This window comes from Astyanax mexicanus, chromosome 3, assembly GCF_023375975.1.
Source record: "Astyanax mexicanus isolate ESR-SI-001 chromosome 3, AstMex3_surface, whole genome shotgun sequence".
Classification (NCBI taxonomy): Eukaryota; Metazoa; Chordata; class Actinopteri; order Characiformes; family Acestrorhamphidae; genus Astyanax; species Astyanax mexicanus.
In genome coordinates, this window is record NC_064410.1 from 28,046,124 (window position 1) to 28,066,756 (window position 20,633).

The following is a 20,633-nucleotide window of genomic DNA, read 5'->3' on the forward strand; positions in this document are numbered from 1 at the left end:
GTGTGTATGTGTGAGTGTGAATGACACATTCTCAGCCCCGTTTGAAGTTGTGACTCAATGCACAAGCTTTGGGGTAAAAGTCCAGTAGGGAACTGGGTAAGACATGCCTATTTATGACATCCTGCTCTTTGCTCTGCATAGTTTGGTTTATAGCTTTACGCAAGAATGTAGTGTTTTCATTTTCTGTTGGGTGGGGTTTTCAAACACAGTATTGGTTGAAGACCCCAACAACTGGTACTGGAAACCACTAAACTAGCCCTAATCTAGACTTGAAGAGTATACACAGATATACAAGAGTAAAATAAAAGTTTAACTTTCAAAACATTGTTAAAACCATTACTGTCATACCATATTACTATATTATCATTGCCATACTGCAAATACAATACTATATATATATAGGTATTTTCCCCTTTCTCCAAGCTGACCATCATGACCAAGCCAGTTGACCAGAATGTCTGGCTTGGACATGCTTGGTCCTACTGGTTGACTAGACTTGATGTGGTCCTATATTAGTCAACCAGCAGAACCAAGCATAATCAAAATCAAATGCCACATACACTAATTCAACTTATAAGTTGTATAAGGCATGTTTTCATCTAGGTGACCAGTTTTCATCCTGCTGGCTTGACCATCAAAGACCAGCATAGTCCATCTGAAACCAGTAACCAGGAAAACCAGGTCTAGAGCTTGATTTTCATATTAACATGGGAAGTGTTTTGAAATGTTTTACTGATGAAAATGGCTCTAATCAGTTTTGAGCCCATCATGGGTAGGCTGAACACACATACTGTGTTTTGACTCTTGACACTGTGCTGCAATTAAACCTGCATGCTGACACTCCAGTGCAGAATGTACAGAATGTCTATCAGAATCACACGGCCCTGCATACTTCAGGCCAGTGCTGTAGAAATAGTACAGTTACTGCCTACATCCCGACGCACTGGAAAAACACTGATTATTCACTGTTTATTTCAGAGCTAGTGGTGGTGCTAGCAGACGACAGCGTTGTATCCCCCCGTTTTTTCCAGCTTTGTCATATTTCCTCCTTTCCCTGCCCGCTTTGTTTAAGTGGGTGTGACCCTGACTGTGGTCAGCCCCTGTTACTGGTTGCCATGCAAACACAAGGTTGCTCAGTGACCCGGGTTGTTTTGGGGCGGACACCAGAGGGAGTCTTCAGAGTTCAGAGGAATCCTTAAAACCACAGAGTTTCCCATTTTACTCTTACCTCAGTCTCAAAACTGTTTCTGACTACTTTTCATGGAATATATGAACATGATATCTATCAATTATTTATTTTTTCTGAGCCTGGATGGCTGTAGGATTTAAAAATATGATTTGATAATCATGCATCAATGTAAAACTATGGGCAATTCTGTGTTCGAGGAATACTTAAGGGCCTGCTTGTCAAGAAAAAATGGTTCCTAAGTTCAATTCTCAGTAATTTGTCCCTGCTATATTTGTCAGGGTTGACTCTAATGTCTGGAGACATGTTTTGATCACAAGGGTTTTAATTTTCTTTAAACAAATTATGGAGGAAAAAGAGGACACCAAAGTAAACAAGACAAAAACTCAAACTGAGGCAAACTGAAGTTTATAAAGATGCACCACATAGAAGTGTGAGTTATGGGTAAAAACATTGTGTATTCAGTTAACTTGACCTGGCTTTCTGCTTTTTCACACTATTAACCAATGACTGTAGAAAAGAATGTAACATCTGGGTTACATGATGGGTAACTCCACCCATTCCCAACATTTCAACGACAAATCAGACCATTTTTTTTTATTCCATTTTTCCTTCCTTTGTTCATCTCCAGTGTCTAATTCCAATAGTTAGTTTTCTTCTTTATGTAATATTGGATCATCATTTATTTTCTTCTAGAAATTAGACAGTTAGACAAGGCTGGAACACACTGCCCTGCTAAACAAATCCAGCTCATGACCAGAAAAATACCCTTGGCCAGCATAGGGTGTTTTTTTTTTCAGAATGACCAGCTAGACTCATACTCTTATTAATAATTTGATGTTCTGCTATTGATTGCATTAACAGACACTATGCACAGCATTCTTTGCATTTTCCGGTAATTCTGATGTAAAATGGCCATTATTATCAAATTAGTTCTTAGCCAGGAAGCTATTCCTAGTGCAGTTAGGGCTTCTCAGAAAGTGCTCTCAGCAAATGCATTTTTTGGTCTGGAAAGAGTCCAAATACTGTTTTAATAACATTATTTATAATAATAATAATAATAATAATAGCAAACAGAGCTGACAAAGCTTCAGTACTGTAATTTGATGGAAATGTAAATAATTTAATAATAAAATAAACCGGCTGCACTTTTACTATTTACTCTGGTTGCAAACTTGATAACATGGCATGCATGTTTCGCTTTATTTCTAATGAAAGGAACAAAAAATGGAACCAGAGTGTCCACAAAAATAGTACAATAATTAGTGTTTCAATAATTTTGTAACACTGTTTATAATCTCAACAGTATATATTTTATTCCATATATATTTCATTATTAAAAACAAAAAATGCATCACAAACTGTAGAGTACAAACAATGTATGCTTGAATTTTCAATGTACATCATAATGCAATGCCCACCGCAGACGTCCTCTCAAAGCAACACAGGTAGGTAGTTTGTTGTTTGGTCTTTTCCTAGTACGTTTACTATGTAATATATTATATATAGTGAACAAAATGTATTACAGTGTTTTCATCAATCATTTCTACTAATTATACAGTCATTATCTCTTTATAATAGTTACTTCATAAACTCTCTGCCTTGAAATGTATTCACTGTGTTGGTAATTGATTAGGAGTTTGAGTCAGTGTGAGAGAATGTTACTATTCATTCATGTTATCTCACTGACCTGACTGACTATCCTACAGTTAAGTAGATCATTAACAAACAAGCTGTCCTGGAGGCAGTGTAGTCAATATCCCCCCAAAAAAGAAAAGGCTTTAAACTCTTAAAGTTTAAAGTTTGCAGATTTTAGCTCTACAAAATAAAAACATTGTGTATTATGCCACCCTATTTTAATGGTATTAGCTTTAGTGGTCATTTAGACTTTCCTACTGTTTTCTTAGTAGTAAAATATACGAGAGTAGTAAAGACTCCTCCCAGTGTAAGAAAGTCATTGTTAAGGGAGGAGTGTTAGTTGTATTGGCTGAGGCAGGGTGTTTTCAGTGTGTCCACAGGGTGGCGTTATAGTTCAGTACAGGAACCTATAGCCTTTACAGTGGGAGTTAAACAGATGGTTTTCCACTGGAGTCCACTGAGAATCTGAACACTGAAATAGCTGTTTCTTACTCAAAAAAAAGCTTCTGCTGCAACATCATTTTTCTCTGACTCTAGTCTAAGTTGTATTGCATAATCACTGCAATAATAATAATAATAAAAAACATTGTATTATCAAATTTTAAAATCGTCATACGTCTTTAGTAGGAGTAAAATTGGAGTAGAATTTAAATGTTATTGATGAAGGAAAAATATCTACCTCATAATTTGACCAGATTTGTGTTTTTTTTTTTTTACATTATCTGTACATTTTTATTTAATTGTTTATTTAAATTCTATTAAAGTTTTTGTTCATTTTTATTTTTTACATTTTGTAATGGGCTTAATTAGCATAATGAACATGTCTGTGAAAAATTACTAATTAATTGTGAGAGCAACTTTAATCAAAATAAACTCTACAGAATAAAATTTGAATAAAAAATACAAATACACATCGGGTTTTGGCAGTGTTAAGAAAAAAACTTTTTACATTTTTATTTGTAATAAATATACATTTAAGTAAATATCCTTTTTAATTACTGTTGAATGGTGTGCCAGGTCAGTTGTGTCTGGAAACTATTATTAACGCTCTTTACAGAATGATAAAGTAACTCTGCAAACTAATATTCATATAAAGAAATGTGGGATGGCAGTCATTTCCAATAGACTGGCTCTATGTTGTCCACGTTGGTTGTTTGTGGGCAAAAGTTTTCAAATGTGTCACTGATTCACATCTGGATTGTTATATGTGGCCCAAATGCGAATGTCATTTGTGTTGCTGTGTAAACAAAAATCTGTGCCACTTCAATGTGTGGTGTTAAAATCCAATACATATCTGGTTCACAGCAATGCGACTGGTCAGATTTTTGGGCGGAATTCTTGGGCTTTACAGCAAAGTGAAGGAAAAAATTCTGTCAGTAAAGCAAAAAAGGCTGTGAGTGGATGGTAAAATTAACAGCAGTGGTGATATAAGGGCTTCAGTGGCGAAAGAATGAAGCAACAGAGCTCATACATTTTTGGACTGATATTTCTGTTTCAATGCTATTAGTAGACCTGAAGAGGAGCTGCATGATGTTCTTCATGACTTGCCTGAAAGTGGTTACAGATTGTGGATGCGCTATCAAAGGACAAAAAAAAAAAAACCTGGCCATGGCCGAGTAATGTGCATACATAGCTCTTGCTCTAATTTTATTTGAACAATAAAGTGCCTCTTCTGCCAAAGTTCTTATTAAAACCACACAGTCTGACCATATTAAGCCCATTTACGGACAGATTGGCAGCCAGTTAAATTCTGGATTAATTACAAAATACTACAACAGACTTGAATGTTTTGCTCTATGGTATTTGAGTATGATCTGCGACACATGCTTGAAATGCTAGCTGCAGGATCTTTATGGTTACCTAGAAGTAGAAAAATCTGTCTGCCAAGCTGTTTTTATTTGCATGTATGTTTTGACCCCTGTATAGATTATGTTTCTTGCCTTATTGAAAAGCATATTGTAAATAGCTCAATATAGACTATTTTAACATGTTCTATATAGCAAAGACAAATAGCTATACAGTCAACCTATTACACGTCAACCAACCTATTTTCAGTACTATTAAGAACCTGTTTTACTCAAGAGCTACTATATATTAAACAGCAGAAATGGCTGCAACTATTCTGGAGTGTCTGTAACCAATAGGATCACCATACCCCTGCTGTGTTAAAACAACCATTTGATCAACAAATATGATGGAGGCCAACACAAATTCCCCTTGCCCCAAAAGTGGTTCATTACAAACCTGTGATGCGTACAAAGCTGATAGCTACAAATAAACATTGAGCAAGTTACATGATTAAATCACACACTTGCTTCAAAAAGAGCGTTCAGTTGATAATCTCAAATATCTGTACTTCTTTGTACAATTTTGTATGTTTTTTATAGATAGTAGTGAGTTCATACAGCTTTAGATACCACATAAACTAGTCATTTGGAGATTACTTGGATCACCTGGTGATTAAGATTACAACTCTTTACTCTCATGATGTCTGATCAGCCTCACAAACTGCAAATATCAGCATGAATTTCTCACCTGCATGTTGTAAAGCCAGGCATTCAAAATACCATATTCTCATATATTGGTGTGCAGTAAATTTAATAGTCACATTTCTCACATAGCTTTAGCATATTACACATTACACATTGAATATACATTAAAGTATCTTAAGAATTGTAATTAATTTTATATATAAAAATCTAACCACAATTTTGATAAACACTCAATTTTAACTACAAATGGCTGGTGTGGCTGCAGTTTTTTTGTTCTAAACTCACAGCACACCTGATTCCACTCTAATTAGTTGGTCATTTTTAAATAACTGATCATTTGTGCTTTTGCTTGGCTTAAATTAAAAGCTAAACCAAAGCTAAAGAATGCAGCACTGACCTGTAGGATATATGTGTGGGGCCTGAATTCAGAGTGCAGAAGTAGTTTGAACCTTGAACAGATAATTCTACCCTAATGCCACTGATTACAATCATTACCACCCACTATGCTGTCCACTGTGGGTCGTAATACATTCTATGATGTATTTATTACTTGAACTCTGACAATACACATCATCTTGCTATTAGCATGCTGGGCAGTGCAGTTTTCCACTGAGGTAACAGTTTATGATCAATTTACTAACACGGAAATCCCATGACTTTTGTCAGTGCATATACTCCCATATATAGTATCTTTTTTCGCTACATTGTAAATGAATACTGAAATCATCCAGACTATGAAGGAACACATAAGAAATCATGTAGTAACTTAAAACTAATCAAAATACTTTGTGAAACAATTAGGTGCTCTTACCTTGCGGCTTCTGAGGCTGGTAACTGTAATGACTTTATACTGTGCAGAGTAGGTAACTCTTGTTCTTCCTTTCCTGGTGTGATACTGATGAGAGCCAGATGTTTATGATGCCATTTGCAACTTCACTTAAGGTACTGTATACAAACTCTATCTCTTCACAGCACAACTGATGCTCTCAAACACATTAAGAGGCAAGAAATTAAGTAATTAAGTAATTAACTCTTGACACGTTCAGCACAGCTGTTAACTGAAAGCCATTCCAGGTGACTCTACCTTATAAAGCTGTCTGAGAAAATTATGCCAAGCAGTACACAGCTGTCACCCAAGCAAGATGCGATACTTTAAAGAATCTAAAATATAAAACATATTCTGGTTTGTTTAACGTTTTTTTGTTTACTAAATAATTTAATGTTTTTGTCATAGTTTAGATGACTTTAGTATTACTCTAGAATACAGAATTGTTTTAAATAATGAAAAAAACATTGAATTTATGTTGTGTCCAAACATTTAACACCAAAATATCACTGTGCACTTTGTATCACTGTGTATTTTGCTGTTCTGATTCTTCATATTTGCAGTAGCTCTTGTAAATAAAAGCTGTTATGGCCAGAGAAGCACATTTATTTCCCATTTTGTTACAATATGCTGTCACTACCCACTCAGGAACACTACTGTTTTTAATATAACAGAAAAAAAACTTTAGGACTGTTGCTTTAAAAATATAATAAATCACTTAAAGGAGAAATCCAGTGTAAAAATTGACTTTGGGTGTACTGAAACAAGATAACGGGTATAAACCTTTGTTAAATAACCTACCTCTATTCAATCCAGCATTCTAAATCAAATCTTTACAGCAACAGCTGGAATTTATGCATTTCCACAAAATAAATATTCTACCTATTTATTGTGCTTGTCAGTCAACTTATTGTTACTTAATTTCATACTGTTAGTTTCACTACTGTGTGTATACACATTTATGTTTTTTAATAAATTACAATAAATGTCACGGACCTTAGAATACTACCAATATAGTGTATAGCTACTTTAAGCTTATTAATGGTGAAAAAATTGTGATTCCTTTGCATGTTTAACACTTTGCCCCTATCACTAGCATTGTAAGCCTGTTGGGAGCATTGGCTAATGCTGCGGGTGAACAAAGGTGGGCTAATCGACAAAAGTTTGTACTCATTATCATGATTTACTACACCCCAAGTCCAATTCACTCTAGAATTCTCCTTCAAGTGTAACTAGAAAGTGTTTATTTTCATCACAAATATTTTATTAAATGTGATTAATTTGTAGTTAAACGGTATAAACGTATCCACAGTGTACATTTATTTTAGTCCTGATGACTTGGAGTGAATTCTGCTCTGTTTAATTAACGTCTGAACACATACTGCGCGGTGGGCTCAGGGGTCTGTTGTTCTCTTTAATCTGAAAGAACTGCGCTGTGTGTCTGTGAGTGTGGTGTGTGTGAGTGTGAGGCGTTTATCTCAGTCTCAGCCCCTCCGCTCGGGTCAGACCCCCACAGTGGCCGACTGTTCCCCCTCACTGCGGGTCTCGTGACGGTTGCGAGGAGCGACGACAGCGCCGCTCTCGCGCTCATCTGCGCTTGTTTTTGTACGCGCGTGCCAGTCGGAAAAAGATGGCGGACACCGAGGGAGACGAGTCTCGGCCCGCGGCTACACCGCCGTCTCTCAGCGCGGCGCAGCGCAACGGACCCGCCGCCGGCCCCACCACAGTGGCGTCCGGGCCCCGCATCGTCCGGATCGTGAAGTCGGAGTCGGGCTACGGCTTTAACGTCCGCGGGCAGGTCAGCGAGGGCGGCCAACTGCGGAGCATCAACGGGGAGCTGTACGCTCCGCTCCAGCACGTCAGCGCCGTGTTACCGGGCGGAGCGGCGGACCGGGCGGGCATATCTAAAGGAGACCGGATTCTGGAGGTGTAAGTGCCGTTATTTTCTCTCAATTCTTCTTCATGGCTCACGAGCTTCAGCTCTCAGTCTAAGCGCCCTGTCCTAGTAAACATTAATATTAACCTGCAGCTCTCCGGACGCGGAGACCGTTAACCTCGCTAGCCTGTGAGCAGCTAACCCGGCTGTCGGTCTGCTGTAGCTGTAGCTGCTGCTGCTGCGGAGCTGAACATCACCTGCAGAGCTCAAACACCACTCTACCGCTGTTTTAGCGTTAGCTACATAGCTAATTAGATAGCCAGTGCGCTAAATGAACGCTAAATACCTAGGTTAGCTAAGTAACTAGCTTAGTTTTCTAGCTAAATAACTAGCTTCATAAATATAGCCTCTGTAGGACCACCGCCGGCTGGTGAAATCACAACACTGGGTTGGTTAGTGGAGCACCGCTTCTCAGGAGTTTTTTTTAGTTAGTAGTTGTTTTTGTAGAGGCTCTGTGGAGTGGATATAGTTAATATGGATTGATTTAAGCTTTAATTTGTTAGCTAGCTAGCCAGCTAAATGTTGTCACTTACTAGGTTTACAGAACCCTCTGTCTCATCTGTCAGTGCTGGAGAGAACACCCTAACTAACATAGCTACAGTAGCTAACCCCATATACCAGTGGTGGGCATTTAACTTTCCCAAGGAGCCACATAGCTAATATGCTGCCACTGTTTTGGAGGGCATGTTCAACGGATTAATTAGCTATTTTTTCTTATTATAATAAAATGCATCAATTAATCACACATTTCTTCCATAAGACTAAGCTTTATGGGTATTTAAATGTGACTAAAAGAATCAGTGTTAGAAACACTTAGATTTGTATTATTGTTGCCAATCCCTTTATTGCTGTATTAATCACAACAATATTCTGTGACTAAATCATAAATAAAAAAAAAAGTAAGTGCTGGTACTTACCTAACTGTATTTTTTATGGGAAGAATTAAAAATAAATGTAGTGTGGGGCAATGTGTACGGTGGGCGATATGGCCCTAATATAATATCACGATATTTCATGGCATTTTCATGATAACGATACTTTTGGCAACATGACAAAACGCTATATCTAAAAAATATATATTTCAAGAATACACTACTGCAACAAAATTAAAATATTATTTTATTATTGCATACAATATGATGTGGCACACCCCTATCTGTGATATTAAAATATACTAGAATTTTATCAGATTTGTAACAGAAGTCAGTGATACTGATAATGCGAACCAAATATCTCCATGTAGCAAAGATTAAAGTAAAACGAATAACACTGGACAAATACAATGTGTTTCTAGTAGATATATTATGGCAACAGTGTGAATTTTACTGATATGGCACGATATTTCATGATATAATATTGTTCACGATATTCAAAAATTCAAAAATTATTGCATGCGATACGATATGGCACACCCATCCCTGGCAGACTAAATCCCTTTTTTTACTGTTTTATAATATATCAGGATGATTTTGGTGCTTTTTATACTGGAATATTGTAATATGCTTAGTTACCAAGTTAAACTGAGAGTCTTATTGGAAAAAAGAAACGCTCATATAGCTCCATATTCCACTTTCAACACGTGTGTGTGTGTGTGTGTGTGTGTGTGTTTGTGTGTGTGTGTGTGTGTGTGTGTGTGTGTGTGTGTGTGTGTGTGTGTGTGTGTGTTTGTGTGTGCATGACCACGCAAATGTGAGAGATAAGTATTTAATAAACAGGACCCTAATTAGGTTCACTTCATACAAAGTATTATGGTCTGGTTTGTAGTCTAGTTACCTCCTTTACTGTTTTCAATACATTTGTCTTGTTCAGTGAGAGGAATCTAGTATGTTTTGGACTTGTGCAGTGCAGTGCAGTGCTGTGAAGTCCAGTTCAGTTTCTGAGGTCCAGGTTTGGTATATACAGTGGGTCAGTTTGCTGCTGTGCTGTTTTCAGACCTGCTATGTTCAGTAGCTACAACCATTGTGTTCCCATTGTATCTGTGAGTCAAAGACTTTTAAACTCCTACTCTTCTACTCTATTTTGATTGTCTTATTTAAAGCCAAAAAATGCAGGTAGCATGTTTAGCCTAATAATAATGGTTTAACCTAAACCAGCTGACATTTAGTGGTTTTCCTGGTCGCATTCTGTGGATTTACAGCTGTCAGACTTGTGGTATTATCTCTGACACAGGTGTAAACATATACGGAAGTTACAGTTGTAAGCCAAAGCTACAGCTAAATCACCTGTAGAGAACACACTTTTTAATTGTTTTAATGGCATTATTGTTAAAATATTATAAAATACTTGAAAACCTTGTCCTGAAACACATTACAAAATATTGTAATATTATGACATGCTGGAAATACATAAATAGTGGCATATGCTTTCCTTTTTCTTTTTACTTAAAATGTGCTGCATCCCATCCAATAAAAAAAAAAGATTACATAATGCATTGACAATATCTACAGTATATTATAAAAGGAAAATATATTTGAAAAGTATGTGCATAACAATTGACAATTTCTCATGATCCAATAGAATACTGTCAGACAATCAAGAATGTATCTCAATTGAACAGAGATGTACAGACTTTGGTTATCTGACTGTACATGACATTATGTTTAATTTTCACATCCATTAAATTGAGGGCCCGACTGTTTCAAACAACAATTAAACCTCATGGTACATTTCATCTCGTCAATCCCTGAGGCTTTTTCAAGTAAAAACTGAGGTGAAGTGAGGTACCTCAAAGGCCATCGCTTGAGTTTACTGTGCTGAGTGTACGGCACAGCACAGCTGAGTGCTGGCAGCCCAGACGTATTCAAAAGAATGTGTGAAGAGCTCTATTATGTAATTAAACATCTTCACACTGTGGCACTGCGTACCTAATATGATGCTAATGGTGTAGGATATTGCCAACATGAATGGACTTTTCAAACCATTGTAAACCGGTGAGCTGCGTGTATTAAATTTTCACTTTTCTACTACTAAGAGTGGGCAGCATAAAGATTTATATTATCAGTAAGGTCATATATATGATATGATATTCCGAGCATATTATGGATATCATCAGAACATTAAGAACACTGGACAAGGGCATGTTGAAGGAGAGCAGGATTAGTCCTGTGTAACTGAATTTGGAACCACATAGTGTCTGAAAAATGTAATGAAAACCAAACACAAATGTCACACTTCAGTTTGCACCATGACTTGATCCTCATAGATCGCTACCTAAAAAATATAAGCATTAACATAACTCAGGTGGTTTCTTTTTGTTGATTTAGAATAAACAGTCTGGCAAGTTACGGTTTACTTCATGAAGGGCTGTATAGCACTGCCTTAAGGTATTTAACACAGCCTGTAGTGTATGCATTAAGCAGTAAAGTGTTAAAAATGTCCTTGTTTAATCAACTGTGGTTTAAAAGAAGGTAGTAAAGCAAGAATATTGGTGAAGTACTGAAAAGTGAGATATAAAGAGATTAAAGATCAAGAGAATAAAGAAAACAGGGTTAAAAATGTGTGATTCTTTATATGCAGCAGTGAAAGGAAGAGATGTGAAGGGGACAAACAAGACTACAGTTACCACAGCAAGGCTCCTTAACCGCTACAGTCCCCATAATACCCTCCAAATTAAATGGCTTCCGGTCATTTAGCTAAAGTGATGTGAGCTAATGAGATTACTGTACAGATGTGGGCAATGTTACAATATTATAATGTATAAGGGATGAATGCTCACATCGTATTGAACATAAGAACCAACACACTTCACTACTAATATTGTAATTAGTCCAGTTTAATTGGAAAACTGCAGGACAATTTGAATAAAAATAACTGTACTCTGTAAGGGCGTGTGTACCAATTACGGGTTTGCTGAATTGTATTGAATGCAATAATGTCGACAATAATTCTGACATAATAAAAAACTCCATATCATTATATTGTGATATTGTGGAAATCTGTCTGTTTTGTATTCCTTTTTTTATTAGCTGTATTTACTTTTAAATATAAGTTTGCACTTTGTTTTTGTGGTAAATTTTTGTTGTTGCATTGCTGCATTTTTTATTTTTATTTTGATGCATTATTATTTTATGCCAAATCTGCATTTTGGTTTTGAGTTTTGGTAAGTTATTGTTTACAAAATTGACAAAAAATTAAAGATTTTTGTTTGTTTCTATTAAATGTATAAAACGCATAATGATGAAACGCATACATAATGAAATTCATACTACATAAAACTTTATTATGTATTTTAATGTATGTTTTGTCATATTGCCAAGACTATTGCAAAAATAGTCTGGTATCTTATGATATTTTTTTATGGCCACATTATCTACCCCTAGTTTCAATATAAAACATAAAACAAAATATATACGTTTTTATTGTGAGGAATCATTGCTGAATCACCTTCTTCTACATAGAACACCTAAATCAACTCATAAGCTATTATCAGGTTGTTGTTTTGGTGGGTCAAGTCAGTAGGTAAAGTACAAAACAAAGTATCCAGAGCATGGTGTCCCAAGGACTGGGATTGGGAGTCCAGTAATAAATCCTGCTGCTGCCAGGCTGTGTGTTATTTGTCTTAATGTTGTTTTGAGACGTGTCTGCTAGACTACACCGCAGTAGATGGACAGAGACGGACTAGGATGTTCTTTGTGTTGATTGATGGGATGTCTTTGAGACCCCTCAGGCCAGTCAATCACTGCTTCATGTTAGCCTTTTTACAGCGCTGACGGGTAGATGAGGTTTCATGGGGATTTGCGGTCATCACACTTATCAAGGCCTTATTCATTCATCTCCTCTGAGCTTGTGTTTGCCAAATTATGGTGCCTGAGCAAAAATGACACAATGACAAGATAGTGCCTTGTGTGTATATGAGCAGTTTATGTTTTATTGTATAGAAATTAAAGGATAAAATGGGAGAAAGTTAAAAAGAAGGGTGTGTCTGTTGTTTTGATGCTGATCAAGAGGCCAAAAAACTGCTGTTGCTGATTTCAGCTCAGCCATGTAATAACAACAGATTGAAGTTTGTGGAAGTAGTTTCTTTCATGTGCGTAATAACATGCTTGATTTGTGTGTGTGTTTGTGTGGCTGCTTGGTAGGTCACATCTCTTGGGAATTGTTATACAGGAAGAAAACTTGCTTAGTTCTGAACATACAGTAACATACAATAATACAAAAAACAACTTTCACTGAAACAAGTTTCAGCCGGTCTGTATCTTTCAAGTTCTGGAGCTGAACTTCAGTTCAGGAAAGGGCAGCTTTATTTTGTGAAGGAACCGTCCCATCTCCTCCCTTCCTATGACTATAGTTGGAATCCTGAGGGCCTGTGGGTTACATAAGCCTCTGTGATGTACTGCACACTATTATTAGAATACCTGCCGTTTATTGCTCAGAACTCCCCTGTACGCTTACCCCAGCTGTTTGGAAGAGTGTGGGGAAATCAAATGTACACAGTTGTCCCATTACCACAAATTCAATCAATCAGTGAGGATATTTTGGGCTTATTAGCTTCCTTGGATTTGTACTGAAGTTACACTCTAAGCTAAAAGGGCTCTCCCTTCACATTCTAACATTAGTGCAACATTTAGTAGTGGTGTGTCATATTGTATCGTACACAATTATAACTTTTATTTAACACAAAAAAAACTTTCCTCATGAGAGTAGTGTGTTAAATCATTTTCTTTTGTATTTGTTTTACTTTTTATATTAAAGCTTGAAGGCATTTTTTTGTTATTGTATATAACAGTTTATTCACGGAATGTCTGCATTTAAGCATTGTACTGAATGTTTTTTTTATTACATTATTATTAGTAGTAATGGTAATATTTAGTAATCTGTTGTTTACAAAATATACAAACGATTACAGATTTTTGTTTGAAACTCATTTTAAAACTTGTACATCTTATACTAAAATATACAGCTCGGGAAAATAATTAAGAGACCGCTTCAGTTTCTAAATCAGTTTCTTTGATTTTGCTATTTGTAGGTTTATGTTTGAGTAAAATGAACATTGTTGTTTTATTCTATAAACTACAAATAGCATTTCTCCCAAATTCCAAATAAAAATATTGTCATTTAGAGCATTTATTTGCAGAAAATGAGAAATGGCTGAAATAACAAAAAGAAGCAGAACTTTCAAACCTCAAATAATGCAAAGAAAACAAGTTCATATTCAATCAGAAATCAATATTTGGTGGAATAACCCTGGTTTTTAATCACAATTTTCATGCATCTTGGCATGTTCTCCTCCACCAGTCTTACACACTGCTTTTCGATAACTTTGTCACTCCTGGTGCAAATATTCAAGCAGTTCAGCTTGTTTTGATGGCTTGTGCTTCAATTTGGTAAAATCAAAATAACTAATTTTTAAGTGCTCTCATTTTTTTCCAGAGCTGTATTTTGTTTTTGTAATTTGTTTTATGTTTTAATATTGTAATATTATTACTACAGTTTTCTCAGATCTAAATGAACCTTTAACCAGGCAAAAAAAACACATTACTTGTTTCTTTGAGTTCAGTATTTCATACAGTTCGGTATTTAACAGTATCCTCGCTAAATGCATCTATTCCAATGATCATGTTAACAATCTTCTAATTAATATGTTTGTTAAATATGGAAGGGGGGGGAGGGGTGAGTTTGCGGGAGAATCAACCTAAATATATTTTTTAAAGCAATAAATAGACTATCATTACACTATCACTATCATTTGTAGCTAGTGTTTTCATCACAAGAAAAAAAACAAACCACTCTCACCTCTCTGCGCGTGCTGCTTACATCCGCACGAGTGTTGCAGAAGGGTTATGGTGTACCACATGCCCCGTGCTGCTTCTGCTGTGAAATTCGGCTCCACATAGTAATGTAAAAAATTATTTTTGACTTGAAGAAAGAAAACGTTAAACCCATTCTTGCTGAATGGCAACATTTCCAATTCACTTTTTTGTTTCTCTATTCAGCTTCTTCCTTTTGATATAAAGGATCTTCTAATGAGAAATATAAAGTACCAGTCAGGTTTGGACACACCTTCACATTCATTGTTTTAATTTTTTTTAACTCTTGGTCTTCCTTTCTTGGGGCGGTCCTGATGAGAGCCAGTTTCATCATAAAGTTTTTGATGGTCTTTGTGACTGCTTTTGAGGATATTATACTTATGATAATTTTTTTCGGAATGACTGATCTTTTTTTAAATCTTTTTTTTCTTTACTTAGTTGAGTAGTTCGTGCTGTAATATGGATTAGAACATTAATGAAATGGGTTATTCGCTGTATACCACCTCTACCTCTTCACAACTTTACAACTGATGCTCTCAAACACATTTTTTTTTCTTTTTTAACTTTTTTTAACTGAAAGCCATTCCAGTTGACTCCACGTCACAAAGCAGACTGAGTTAATGCTGAGAGTGAAGTAATTTGATTTGGTTCAAAATCTGTACTTTTGTATTTATTTTTTCATCAGATTAAACTGCTGACATTTCTTTTCTCGTTTCTTTCTTTACTTCCCTTTTGATGCTTCCACAAATGAAGCAGCATTAATATGTGACTCTTTATCCAGAGGCCTCTCACTGTCAGCTGCTCATGTGACTTTACTCTCTTGCATAACGATGTGCAGTACTGGTGTTGCTGTAAGCTTGTTCAAGTCATGTGGATGGTTTCGCCTCATGTGAAGTGCCTGCCCCACTCTGAATGGCTTCGTTGTTTATGTTGTCCCTGTATTATGATATTTGAAAAGCTTGCCATACAGGATGTTGTTGAAGTTTCAGATTACAACTGTAGTGTGATACAGTGGTATTTGTAGTATGTAACCTTGAAATGTAACCTTGAAATACAATATAATAGTGCATCTCAGAAACTTAGAATATCATTGAAAAGTTATTTTAATTCAGTAGATCGGTTCAAACTCATATATTATGTGAAGCTTATGTATTATATAAAAATGAAATCTATTTTAATAATTTCTTTCTTCTGTTGTTGATTATGCCTTACATCCAATAAAAACTCAAAAATCAGTATCTCAGAAAATGGAATATTATGTAAGACCAATTGGTATTTTTGGCAGTGTGGGCAGTGTGCTTAGTCCTGCTGGAAAATAAAATCTGCATCTTCATAAAAGTTGTCAGCAGAGGGAAGCATGAAGTGCTGTAAGATTTTGTGGGAAAACACTCCACTGAACACAGTGGATCAACAGCAGATGACATGTCTCTCCAAACCATCACTGATTGTGTAAACTTCACACTAGACCTCAAGCAGCTTGAACTGTGTGTCTCTCCACTCTTCCTCCAGACTCTGATCCCTTGATTTACGAATGAAATGCAAAATTTACTGATGTTTAATAATTGTTTGGAGGGCCATGTCATCTGCTGCACTCTGGTGTAGTAAAAAATACTGAGTACAAGCTTTTGTTCACCCCTCGGCTTTCCAAAATACAGCCTTTTTAGCTGATACTCACAGCAGACATAAATGTGTAAAGATATCACTATTTTTACACTATTAATATGATCAAAGTAGCTTCACACTTTCTTTGATAGAAAAAAAGTTGTGTGAAAAGACACAGACACTTGTCCGGAACCGGTCCTGGGTGTGGAATCATTTATTTATCATTTAATCATTTATTAAGTGATAACCATCTTCAAAGGTATGTCTTACCAGGGTGCAAATACTTTATGAGCAGTATAGCCATGTATATATTGGGTAATTTTCTGGGAATAATGTATCCCTATAGTAATCAAAGCCTTTATTTAAATCCTTAAAATGTTATGTTCTACATACTCCTGACACTAGAATAAGCCACAATCCTATATAAAAGCCCAGGCATGCAAAAAATAAATCAATACAATTTTTGGTTATAAACAACAACAAAGTTGTTTTGTAGTGAAACAGTGTTGCCTGTCGAGAGTTTCAACAATCAACATTGTTTCACTTGTTTTCCTCACACACACACACCGTCTCAAATGTTTCCTCTCACTTTCACTCTCCCCCTGTGTACTGTAATGAATTAATAATGGTGGAAAGTGGACAGATGGTTTGTGCTTTTCTGCCCTGTCCTACACCTGTGCGTCTGGAGCTGCTGCTCGCTCGTGTGTTCACATCTGAACGTTTTTGGTTGAACCCAAAACAGTGTAACATGATTCAAGTTGTACAGAGGGAAGTTAAAGCTGTTCTAGACTTACAGTTAACACTGAGTTTACAGCCCAGTGTGTAACTGATCTCACTTTATAATGTTAGCCTAGTTTAGACGTGAGCTGACTGACATATGGTGTAGTGTATATTTCACATCTGTTGTCTGACTGCTTCTGTTTGTGCTGTCTGTGTTTTCATGTTGCTTGTTTTCATCATAATCTTTTTCATCTAGCGTGTTTACTTCTTATGTCTAGCCCATGTCAATGATGGTCTTTAAAAGGGAGGCACTGAAATTAGAATACTTGTCAGAAATGGAATAAAAGAAAAAATTGTCCTCATTTCATTCATTTTCATTATTCTTTTTTTTTTTACCATTGCTTAAGTGACAGCTTACATTAAAACTACCATTGGAGAAAAATAGTATTGGTTGTCCCATCATACGAACCAAAAAAGCACAACACATTTACCTCAGCAGTGCAATTTTAGTTAAAATGTACCTTAGTAGTGCTATTCCCATCACAAATGTATTTAAAGAGCGCAATTTTAGTCATAAATGTACCTCAGGTGTGCTGTTTAAGTCACGAAAAGGCAGCTGGTGTTTTGGTAAACAAATCAAGGGGGCTTAAAACAGCCAGTATGTGAAAGGGTTGTCAGTGGTTGTAAAAGTGATACTAAGCCTTATAAGAAATGCTAAATGCTATAAGAGCTTAGTGTAAAAGTGAACTTAAATCTGTCGTTGTTCGATTTAAATTCTTTTCTCTTTACTTATTGGCTTAGCCATGTTTGGCCTAATGTTTTCAGTTGCCAAATATTTGGTGCGTCCCTGGTCTAGATATGCTGTCTGGCTTGAGAACATTCTGTAGCATCTTAACTTGTTTTAAGCTATGATCACACTTGTTAAACAGAACGTGATTGCTGCAAGTGTACGTTGGACAATAGTACAGCTCAGAAAATGTTACGAGCCTAGTATAGGTTACTAGTTAACTTTTTCATACAGTTTGTGATTAATCTCTCTTTCTCTCTCTCTCTCTCATATTTTTTTTTTGCTCTGAAGAAATGGCGTGAGTGTTGAGGGTGCAACCCACAAGCAGGTGGTGGATCTGATCCGTGCAGGAGAGAAGGAGCTGGTCCTGGCCGTATTGTCTGTGCCGCCACAAGAAGTGGATGGCCTCGACCCGGGAGAGGATGGCTCTGCCACGCCAAATTATGACTACAGTGACAAGCAAGCAGTACCCATCTCTGTCCCCACCTACAAACACGTGGAGCAGCATGGAGAGAGATTTGTGGTGTGTTTTACAGTAAAATCTCACATATATATTAGAAATAGAAAAAATTGTTGGCTATGTTTTTGTGTTAGATGATTTTTATCACAATTGTAAGTGTCTTGGTGGAACGTTGGCGCTTGCCCACATTTTTCGCCCTTACCTGGATACCACTCTCGAGAGTACATGTAGCCGTACTTTTGAGAGTATTGTAGCTTAAATACCATATTTATATTTAATTGCTTATTAGCCGATGAGATTAATAGCTTTTTCTAGTGGTGTAAACATCCAGTGAATTAAAATGGTAACCTTTTGCTGCAGCCCTCTAACTGTGCAGTGTAATCAATGAGCCTTGGGGCCTGCTTTAGTCTCTTAGCGCTTCTGTTTTAGTGTGAAGGAGGTACTGTTTACCATCAGCCATTTAATAAAATAATTATAAAGACCAAGAGTAATAGCTTTTGATTTAATCCACTGAAACTCAAGTTTTGTTAAGAAGTTTCAGTTAAGTCTCCAGCAAAGAGACTGGAGCAGTATTAGCATTAGCCACTAACCGTGCTAAGCGCTAGGTCTTTCGCTGTTCAGAGGAGAGTATATCAGCCTGTTGTACAGCATTAAAACAAGCTATGTGGGACGAACCACTAGCTAACATCGCCCTGTCTTACCGGAACACTCAAGGTTTCTCAGTGTAGCGTTGTCGGGCGGCATTTACTAGCTCTAACCATGGCTAGTGGTTAGCGGCTAATGCTAATACTGCTGCACCCAGCCTTAGTGGAAGTCTGGAAATCAAAGGTTACTGTAAATAAATGGAAGAGCTTTACTCACCCAAATGAACTGTTGAAATCTCTGTAGATTAACATCCAGCACTCATTTGACTTTAAAATAATAATTATTATTATTATTATTTATTTTATTTTTTTTTAAGAATTAGAGCTTTTTTTACTTAACTTAGCTGTGGCCCTGACAGTCCCTCAGTTAAACAAAAATCTGACTCAGAAGAGTAATATTGTATTGTAATATTTTAAAAGAGCAGTTCATGCCAGACAACCCAAGAATCTTGCACAAATGTATTTCTTTGCAAGAAAGAACAGACACAAGTTTCCCCAACAAGAATTGAAAGACATAGAAATTGTTCACAAGCTAAAATACTTAAGAGCTTTTATTAAGTACTGACAATTCTTTAGGCTCATTTCCTTCTTCTGAAACTATAAAAGATAATGATGTTAAAGGAGTGTATTATGTTTAAAATTTAACACTGCCTTTTGTAAATAAGATAATCTTTTACTTTCTTGCTGATTTACTATATCAGATATTCTGTCTGGGTTACCCACATTTTTGTGGGTATATTACTGTAATCCAGTTTAAAAAACATATATAAGGCAACTATATATGAAAATAAGGCAACAAATCAGTCTAATTATCAGTTCTACAAACTGAAGACCTAATTTTTTTCTTGCTTTTCTTCCTCTGGCAGGTCTATAACATCTACATGTCTGGCAGACAGCTGTGCTCTAAGCGCTATCGTGAGTTTGCCATCCTGAACCAGAACTTGAAGAGAGAGTTTGGCACCTACACCTTCCCCAAACTGCCTGGGAAATGGCCCTTCTCCCTGTCCGAGCAGCAGCTGGACGCCCGCAGGAGAGGACTGGAGGAGTACCTGGAGAGAGGTGAGGCTGGACTGTACACTGTGGTTGGTTAGAAATTAGAAATGAAAGCGATAAAAAAAAAAAAAAAAAAAAAAGAACGAGGAAAGAAGATCTTATCACACATCCTCATTCTTCATAATGATGCACAATGTCATGTATTGTAATGCAAAAACCTTGTCTATCCTTTTTTGCTGTTTTTGTCTTTTACGTAATTTGAGTCCGGCAGTTGTTAGATAGATTGTGTCAGAAATTCATGATAAATGAAACAATTGAAATGTTCCAAACGTATTTGGAATTAAATCTTTTTAATTGTATTTCCTTCTAGGGTAAAGACTAGGAATGTCCTGATAACATTTTTTTTGCTCCTAAGTCATTTGACTTTGAGAATCTGCCAATTCCAAGTCACAATCTGATTTTTTGGCAATGCAGTAAAAAAAAAAAGAAAGAACACATCCCTGTTGTCCTATAAGGTTTTGTAAATTATTTGTTAATTATTATTGAAACATCAGTATCAAAACAGCAAGTTTTTATCACAGAATACACGATTACTAAATAGTC

The 20,633-nt window shown here is 36.3% G+C and overlaps 1 protein-coding gene across 1 annotated transcript in view; it reads left to right on the top strand.

Moving 5' to 3' along the window:
• Positions 1-7,636: 7,636 nt before the first annotated feature.
• snx27a (sorting nexin 27a) overlaps positions 7,637-20,633 on the top strand; it is a 31,786-nt gene continuing 18,789 nt past the window's right edge. Inside the window, exons 1-3 of the mRNA XM_022683023.2 lie at positions 7,637-8,071; positions 18,225-18,456; positions 19,904-20,096. Coding sequence (XP_022538744.2) covers positions 7,773-8,071; positions 18,225-18,456; positions 19,904-20,096 — 724 coding nt within the window. The 5' untranslated portion in view covers positions 7,637-7,772. The remainder of the gene's footprint in view (positions 8,072-18,224; positions 18,457-19,903; positions 20,097-20,633) is intronic.